General features: G+C 46.6%; 1 protein-coding gene across 2 annotated transcripts in view; it reads right to left on the bottom strand.

The window, feature by feature from the left end:
* Positions 1-221: 221 nt before the first annotated feature.
* The window catches only part of SLX9 (SLX9 ribosome biogenesis factor), a 47,768-nt gene continuing 38,494 nt past the window's right edge, over positions 222-9,495 (bottom strand). Inside the window, exons 4-6 of one of the 2 annotated variants that reach the window (XM_085553781.1) lie at positions 8,399-8,569; positions 3,352-3,420; positions 222-848 (exon numbers count right to left, since the gene is read on the bottom strand). In XM_085553781.1, the coding sequence (XP_085409907.1) occupies positions 725-848; positions 3,352-3,420; positions 8,399-8,569 (364 nt within the window). In that variant the 3' untranslated portion in view covers positions 222-724. The remainder of the gene's footprint in view (positions 849-3,351; positions 3,421-8,398; positions 8,570-9,495) is intronic. The other variant, XM_015867811.3, reaches the window with a different exon arrangement.

Here is a 9,495-nt window from a genome sequence, read left to right as displayed (position 1 = left end):
GCATCACCTACTGGAAGCACACGCTTCCAGGGCAGGAAGGCAAGCTTGTGATTTAGACAATCTGTCATCATTATAGGTGCCTTTTGTTGCATGCTGTAACAGCAGTCTGTCTGTTCACACAATGCAGGAGAAAAAATAATCTCTTAAATCATTTTTCCAGTAATGGGAATAAGTTAATTTTTCAGTTGGTATTTATCAAAACAAGAGCCAGACAAACTCAGTACTGTACAAAAGTGTGTTTATTTCAAAGCTAAACTACTCACACAAAACAATGGCTCTGAACAGCAGCATCAGTCCTTAACAGATCTACAACAGCTTTCTGGGCTCCAGGGCTTAGGGTCAGCAACATTCACAACAGAACTTCTTTTCATAGTAGTCAGCAAGCATTGGAGGGGGGGAACAAAAACATCGACTGGCACAATTCAAGGAACTGTGCCACAAAATGAGAAAAGGTGTCAAGACTCTTCACAGGAAGGTTGGTGTGTGAGCAAAGATCTCACAGAACACACTGCTCTCTGTGAGCTGTTTGGCAAGGAGCAGCCACCACCGTCAGGAGGGAACTGCGTTATTCCTGTAGACAGAAAACAGGACTGTTGGGCTGAATAATATGCTGGACTTTTTCCAAGGACTGAAGTGGCTGAGAGGTCAGATTCACAATGTGCTTGTTTGTGGCCTGGAGCCCATGCACCAGCTTCATCACGCACACCTGGTCCCAGCCGATGCCCTAGAGGGGTTTGCCTTCTTCCTGCCTTAGCCGCTTGGAGAGATGCTCACTGACCACCAAGAGAGGGTTGGCTTTGTACCTGGGATCTGCAATGACCTCATGAAACTGGGCCACTTCCTGTTCTCTAAGGAGAGAAAAAAAAACCACATTCAATTGGTTCACGCAAAAGAGACTGAGCAGATAGGAAAAAAGCTCATAAAGCAACAGGATTCTGTACAGACAGGATTATCCTCAGTGTAAACCTCAGAAAGGAACAGTGCAAGAAATTGACCTTATTTACCCAAGGGCAATGCTCAAATTGCTGCCAGATCTTTGGAATCCAGTAGCTTGATCTCATGCCACAGACAGAAACAATCGTTGCCAGTGTCAACTATCGTTTGGCATTTTTTTCGAGCTTTCCTCTACTAAAACAAGAGAGACCAGGAGTATTTGGTAAATGTGCTCAGAATGAAGACTGCTCCAGACAACATGAGCACAAAAGCAGATTCTGCACTTGCAAGCTCATCTACTGATTCTGTTTTATTGCTCAAACACACAGGCTTCCTATGTGCAACACTAGTTAAGACACCAGTAGGGGCATGACAGAATTACCTCTGTATACCTGGTCACAGCTGGTTGCTGTGGAAATCTCTCAAAAAGCAAGCAAGCAGGGAGGAACAAGAACAGAGCACAAGGAAAGTAAAAACTAAGAACTGAGCTTTCATGTAAGTCACCTTGATCATGGTCTCTCCTTTGCACTCATGCAGACTCAGCTCTCCATAGCCCTGCCAGACACACATTTCCTTCCTCCCATGTTGTTGTAGATCAGATCAGCAGAGCACTCTTTGGCTTGTAGCAGGCAGATGGTTCCCTCCCTACTACAGCTCTTCATAGAACTGACAGGGACACCTCACAAGCTGCAATCACAGAAGGTAAACACTGCCCAGCCACAGAGCCTAGCTCTAGAACAGTTGTACTGAGGGGAAATGAAGTTCCTGATGCCTCGTGGTCGTATAAAATATCAGACAGATTATACAAAGGTAAAAGGAGTCACTAGACTTTTTGTGAAACACCAATAATTACTCATAAGTACTTAGTGTTTCAGTTTATAAGAAAAAGTTTGGCAGATATCAATGCACAGCTGTCCCCATAAGGGATGCAAGGCTTATTAGTTAACATCCCAAAAGAACTTCAGCAGAGTGGCTGTAGAACCTCTTGCTATGCAGACATTGAAGAGATCCTCACCTACACAACCACTGGAGGCTTTCCAGAAGCATATCAGCTAGAGCCAGTGCCTTAGGAGACCAAGCCACAGCTCAGTGCTGCAATTCCAAATAAGAAAGCTCAGATAAAGAGCACACCATCCTGCCTGTGCACTCTCACTTGGCTTAAGTCAAGTAGGAATGTCTGGTGTGGGCTTGTTCTAAGACCCCAGAGATAAACCCAGGAGGCCAAAGCTGGGATTCTTTTCAGTGAGACAGGAAAAGTAAACTCTTCAAGGAGCAAGTGCAGCTTCTTGTGCTCTCTTACATGTTATATGAGACAGAAGTGGATTTCATCAACCCAGAATTGACTGAGTTTGGCAGGGTTCTGTTGTGGTTTTGTGCTTTCTGTTGTCGCTATTCCATATCTCTTCTCACTAGTGACAAGTGACAGGATGAGGGGAAATGGCCTCAAGTTGCGCCAGGGCAAGTTTAGGTTGGATATTATGAAGAACTTCTTCACAGAAAGGGTACTTAGGTACTGGAACAGGCTCCCCAGGGAGGTGGTTGAATCGTCATCCCTGGTTGTGTTTAAGAGCCGTTTGGATGTGGTACTCAGGGATATGATTTAGTGTAGGGTTTTTAGAGTTAGGGTACTGGTTAGGCTGCGGTTGGACTTGATGATCTTCAAGGTCTTTTCCAACCTGGGTAATTCTATTATTCTATATCAGAACATCATGCAGATCAGTGGCAGTTAAAAAGTTCATGTCCTGGTTCCATGTTACCGCCATTTGGGGCAGGGGCAGCATCCCTGGAGGACTTAGCATGAGGAGGAAGCAGGGTGGGACTCCAGACTGGCCCCCAGCCACTCTCTGCCTCTGGCTGTCTCATCTCGCCACAGAGCAAAGCACATGCTGCCCTCGCACTGCTGTGGTTCAGCTCCTACTCTGGGTACTCTCATCTCTCTCGTTGTGTTTGATTTGATTACATTTAGCCAATTCCCATTCCTCCTCAAATCACTGCCGTTGTGTTTTCTTTTGTTAAGATGACCTGCTCGCTCTGCCCTTCCCCCTGCTTGTCTGCCCTTCCCCCTTCTCATCCCCCTCTCCCGGAGCATGTGGCCTGAGGCTGGTCAGGTCATGCTGCAAATCCTTCCTATTCCTTCCTTTTTTTCCCAGGCCTGTGCCCCCCTGTCACAGACTTATATCTAGGGATAACCTCGTGACAGGTTCTGAACAGGCCACCTGCAATATCCTGCATCAAGTAAAGGGTGCACAGAGAGGTTGTGTGATCTTCATCCTTGGAGATACTGAAAAGCCAGCTGAGCAAGTGGCTCCAGGTGACTCTGCCTGAGCAGAGAGGAGGTCCAGATGATCTCCAGAGGTCCCTTTTGACCTCAACCATTCTGTGATTTTGAGCAAGAACACTGGATAACCAGGAACTTACAAGAGCCTGTGTTTCTGAGCTTGTTTCATCATACAGAAGTCTGCTGGTTCTGCCTTAGCTTTTACATGCCTGCGGAGAGAAGAAACAAAATAAGTGTTAAGTGTTACAGAGGAGAGGTAATTTAGCAATTGCTGTTGAATGGAAAGAGTCCAGTGTCTCATTATCTGCCTTCCCAGGAAGGTACAAAATTGTCTTGAGAGTCCTCAAGACTCTCCAGGTAATTGTCTTGAGAGTCACAGAATTGCCTGGGTTGAAAAGGACCACAATGATCATCTGGTTTCAACCCCCCCTGCTGTGTGCAGGGTCACCAACCATCAGACCAGGCTGCCCAGAGCGACATCCAGCCTGGCCTTGGATGGCTCCAGGGATGGGGCATCAACTACCTCCTTGGGCAACCTGTTCCAGTGCGTCACCACCCTCTGTGAAAAACTTCCTCTAGTATCTAACTTAAACCTCCCCTGTCTCAGTTTAAAACCATTCCCCCTTGTCCTATCACTATTAATACATATGAACAGCCATTCATCATGCTTGAATCACTTGCTGCTTATCTCTAATTTCTAAGTCAAAACTATACCACTGCTTGGAGAAAAGATCCCACTGAACTTCCCCACTGGTCATGTATCACCCTTGCACATCTCATGTTCCTTGTTCAACACTTCTGCATTTGTGTGTGTCATTTACAGGCACCGAAAGAGAGCTGCCAGTCATGCTGCAGGACTGTCGGTGTATAAGTCTGCACTTGTATTTTAAACATGGTTCCTTTCTCCTTGGGATCACACATCCTCACCAAAGGTTTGTGAGTGTTAAGTTAGCTCCCGTGTGCAGCTAAGGCACAGCAGCAAGTACAGATCTGCACTCTCTGCACCCATTTCCTATTGCTGAGCAAAGTCTGAGGGGACCAGAGATCTAATCCCATCCTGCTCAGGTGCTGAAAGCACGTGACGCCTAATGCCAAGCAGCAACAGAAATCTACAACGTGCAGAAACGGCAGTGGCTGCTTTTGGGACCTGAAGTGCACAAGAAAGGAAAATTATTGGAAGATTATTGGAAAAAACACAACTGAACTAGAACAGTAATGGCATGGTGGCAGCTGGTGGATAAAGCTTCTGCATGAAGAACCTCTGAGTTCAGAGAAGAATAAGACTCGGGATGAGAAGGAGGGCTCTGCTTGAAGATGAATACTAGTAAAGGACAGCACAAGGCATTGATTGCTCCAATATCAGTGCCTACAGCTGTTCCTATGAAAGGATTCCACAACACAGAGCCTTGGGCAACACAGCAAAAGTAAGCAAAAGGGCAGGAATCCGATCCTCTGCTAAGCCTATGCACTAGGCTCCCAGCATGGCCAGTGCAGGACTGCGCTGCTCTCCCTGCTTCCTATTTTCCTCTCTGACCCTGAATCCTTCCATTCTTCAATTTTTCCATTTTCTCTTTTTCCCACCCGCCCGTGTCCCTTCACCCTATACAATCTCATAATCTCTCTCCACTTGATCACCTCCTGCTCCTCATCTCTCCCTCTGCCCGTTCTGGACCATTTTATTTTTCCTCAGGAGAATCCAGGTGAACACAAGCTACTGAAGGCTGCTCTCCTGCTACTCAATTCCCCTCCAGCCCAGGATACAGCCAAAGCTGCCCACCAAACCATACACACCCCAACAAGGCAAATGTACATCAGCCAGCCCACACTGGGACCAGGAACCAGGCAATCAATGCCTGCACACTGCTCACATACTCACAAGGCCCTTTTGAGGTCACTCTCGCATGGCTAGCATTACACAACAGATCTGACAGCAGATGAGGAACAGCAATCAGCAAGAGCAGACAAACAGCCACAGGGTTTGAGCAGTTCCAGTCATGCCACTGCATCCAGTGGTACAGCAAGACAGTGACAGAACAGACATGCTTTCTTTGCATTCATTAACCACTTGGCATGGGGATGATTTCCTGGTCACCACGTTGGTTTGCCTGGATTGCTTGTGGCAGCACAGAGAAAGCTGGACAGCAATCCATGCTCACTAGAGCAGGGGCTTGCAGCCCCTGGGGCTGCTTCGGGGTGCACCGGCCCATTTTTACTTTTAGCCACAACACTGCTTTATATGGTTCCATGCTACTGAAGGCTTTTCAGTGCTACTCAATGGCTCTGCCCCACTGGCCAGACATGCCTGAAAGGTTGCTGCCTGACTTTCCCACACTAAGCCACCAGCATGCTGCCTGCTCACTGGGCTTGTGAATGGTAGTCCTGCTTCGTTACACTTCATTGCCTTCGTCTATTATAAACCCAAATAAAACCTCTCCATAATGCTCTCTTACCCAGCAGGAGATCAAATTCCTGGAGAAACTAATCTTTTATTCATAACACTAACAAACCATCCTGTATTACCCTTCATTTACGTAATGATTCAAACCCTATGAAAGCTTCCTCTGACTATCTTGAACACTTCAGTGCACACACCCTCATGTGGTACAGGAACCCACAAGCCAGCAAGCAGATTGCTTCCAAGGCAGAAGAGCACTGTAGCTCCCTCATGCCATGACTCCTGAGTCATGGGACTGCCTTTTGGCCGTCTGAGTGACACCAGTCTGTGCTAAGCTCCCACATCTTCTGTACCTCCTGCTGACCAATCTCAATTCTCAGCCAACACAGGGCTTCTCTACTCTGCCGTACTGCTGGGCTTTCTAGATATCAGAGACTTGCAGCACAAGCTCAGGCTTCCAGCAGGAGAGGAAAGCTGCCATTTTCCCACAGAAGGATCTGGGTTTGTAGAGAGGCAGAGCCAACAGCACTTCTCCAAGGATGTCTCACTGCAGATTTGTGTAAGAACACCAACATCTTTCACAAGTATCACATGCCCTCTGTCATATTATAAAACAGGAGGGATTGTAGTGAGTCAGTTGAAAGGACCATTTTGGCCAGTGTTCTGCCTTAGAGCAGCCTGCAGCAGATGGCTAGAGAGGGGCAAGAACAAGGAAAGCATATGGCCACAACCATTAAAACATTTACAACTCATGGACTTTGAGCTGATTGAAAATTATATACATGAAGCAACCCACCCAGAGCTCTCTCCTCACCAGCTTTGTAGGTCACACCTAAACCAGGAGCCACAATATTCTATAGCAAGGAACAGTGCAGCACAGAAAGCTTCCTGTTTGCACCGAATCTGCAACTTATTAGCTTTTTGGATGTCCCTTATAGTCTCACAATGGAGATGAACTATTTCCTAACTACATTACACTTACCTAATAGAGACTAATATATTCCCAGGCTTTGTCTCCAGCTCCTATCCAGGCTGAGGATTCCTCACCTCACTAAGTGAGCCCTCCTGCAGAAGCCGGGCCAGAATCTTCACCATCTTCCTTTTAAGTTCTACTCTATCTTTTGAGGTGGTCCACAATTGCAAGCTGCACTGACACTGTGTATTTCTACTAGGGAAAACAATGCCCAAAAGAAGCGGTCAACCTGTTCTGTCTCCTCCTGTACTTGCTTTCTGCAAACCATTCCCTCCACACATCCATGGCTTAACCTCCAGGGTAGACAGTAAGGAGGGAGAACCACTCCTCAACACAACCTGGAGTCAGATATCACATATGGTTTGCATGTGATTGCAGAAAGAAGGCAAAACCAACTGTTTCTGCTTAGGTTAAGCCTTGGTCCAGCACTCCACTCAACCAGCTCCCAGTCCTTTGCAGAACTCTGTCTGTACTTTTGCTGCTCATTTGCACTGAGAGGACAGACTGTCTGAACAGCAGATTAAAAAAAAAATGTTATTCAAAAAATTAAGAGCCAAGTTCGGAAAGGAAGTATTTTTCCAGGCTCAGATACAAGACATGTTTGTTTGAAAAGTGACTTTCCAGAAGAACAGCACGCTGCCAACTCAGTCATGCTCTGTAGTAGCCAGGCATCCCTCCTGGATCAGAATTTCTTTCTGGGGCAGCCCCACAACTCACAAGAGGTTCCACAGTCGTTTCAGCCTTGTTAGTCAACCAAAGAAAAAGGTGTTCTGCAGGCAGCCTTATACTTGGCTATCCTCTAATCCAAATGCTTGCTTAATGTGATCAAAATAAGTTTGCAGTTCCAACCCCTACTGAATAAGTGGAGGTGTGAGCATTTGTTCACCATACAGGGCTCTTTCATTCTGCACTGGGAGATGCAAAAGCATCTGAGCAGCCAGGCAGAGTGCTGCACTGACAAGGAGAAAACACAAGGACAATCAGAACACACCCTGAGGCTGGCCAGGATGGCTGAAGTGTGAGTGTCAGAGGATCAGAAATAGCTTTTCTCTTTAAGTGCAATAAAGGAAAAAGAAAATCCATCTTATACTCTCATCCAAAATCATGTTCCAAGCCAGCAGGGTGAACTGAGAGTCTGACCTGAGAGTAAATCTCTGCTTTAAGGGCCTGAACTGCTTTGGGAGGGAGCCTGAAGGTCTGGAAGGACAGAACACCATGCTGCATCACGGTCAGCAGCTCATGCAGGAAGACAGCAAACAATCCTAGCACCCAGTACTGTGCTGAATCCTAGCTCTCCAGATCTGCTTCCCTCTGTCACACCACAGTTAGGTGAATTCAGGAAAGCCATCAACCCCATATTTGCCACCTGCAAAACAAGAATTAGTCCCCTTTGAATACTACAGGTAGATTCTCCTAGAAAATACAAGATTTCTCTTATTGCAGAAAACACAATTTCCTGAAAATGCTGAGAACAACCTTCATCATAGAACACATCTCAAGTGCAGATTCACAGGTGAGCTCAGCAGCATTACACTCCAGACACTTGTGTATCAGTCCTACCACTCAGAATATCCAGTCCCTTCCAGTCTGTCTCATGCCAAGTCTCCACTAAGCAATACAGTTCTCGTAAACATGGATTCAGAAGGCACATCTAAGCTTCTTGCAGCAGGAGCAATATAGAAAAAAGCAAAATGAAGTTGAGGTCCTGTTCTCCTAACTGTGGGCCCCAAGCCTGTATTGCCTGTAGCTACAAGCTGAGCTGGAGGGTGCTTTAACCTGCAGGAAGAAGGGAAATAACCCATTACTAGGAGATACATACCTCTGGGATTCCTTCTTGCCCTTGATAACTGCCTTCAGATCAGAGAGCTCAGGCAGGGCTTCCATCAGTGGCTGCATGTCTCCCACAACAGGTGTTGCCTTTCGCTTTGCTTCAGCTTTTTGCTTCTGCTTGGCTAGCTTCACACTTTCTATTTCTGATTGAGAAACAAGACTTCATTTGGGTAAGCAGAAATGTTTTTCAAACAATGGTCTCCTAGCAGAGGCATACAGTAGACAAAGGAGATTAACTGAATTTCAGTTTTTCACTCAGAATTGGACAAGTCAATGGGAGATGGGAACAGAAAGCTGCAGAATGCTGTGCAGTCCCTGAGACTCTCTGGTGCAGAAGTGCAGCTGCTTAAGCCTTATGGAATCAGAAGCCCCAGCAGAACACGTTCTCCTCCACACCAGCCCACACAAGCCTGACTGGATTCCCCCATCTGTCCCAGACATCCCTTGACATTACCACCAGATCAGCCCAGTAACATGTGCAAGCACCTCTTTCTCCTGCCAGGTGGGCTTGGAAAGCTGCAGCATTGACTTGACATTCAAGCAGTTGGTGTGAGGTGGGACACAATGGGAAATCTACATGCACCCAAGGGAGGCTGCAGCTCCCAAGGCCTCTGCTTATCATGGTGTCACAGAACTGGAGAGGTTGGACATGGTGGAGCACAGCAATAGCAACTGCACAGCCAAGAGCACTGAGACAGGGAGGCTGCAGGCTTCCAACACAAGGCCACAGAAGCAGGATAAAATCTGCAGAGGTGGAAATATGAAAGCAGCCAGACTGCAGAGCACATGAAAGATGCCACCTGGGATTCTCAGTGTAACTCAGCTGATCACGTTCAAGAAAGTTGAACTGAAACTTACTAGCTGCATGCTAGCTTTACTATTTTTGTCTTGTTCACCCCCTAACTAAGTTGTTTCAGTCAAAGAGCAACAGTTTCTGATAAACTGTAATGTTTGCTATACATGGGTGTTTTTGATGAATCTGGATTGTAAAAGCTTCTCTGCACAGCAATCCCTGCCAAGAGCACAGCTTTCCATTCTACATCACTTCTTTTTATGGTCTGGCTTTATGAAGCTGACTACTTCAGT

The sequence above is a fragment of the Coturnix japonica genome, chromosome 7, assembly GCF_054131305.1.
Source record: "Coturnix japonica strain WE chromosome 7, WE-NBRP24, whole genome shotgun sequence".
NCBI classification, from domain to species: domain Eukaryota; kingdom Metazoa; phylum Chordata; class Aves; order Galliformes; family Phasianidae; genus Coturnix; species Coturnix japonica.
The sequence above is the reverse complement of the archived record's forward strand: the minus strand, read 5'-3'. Positions and strand labels throughout refer to the sequence as shown.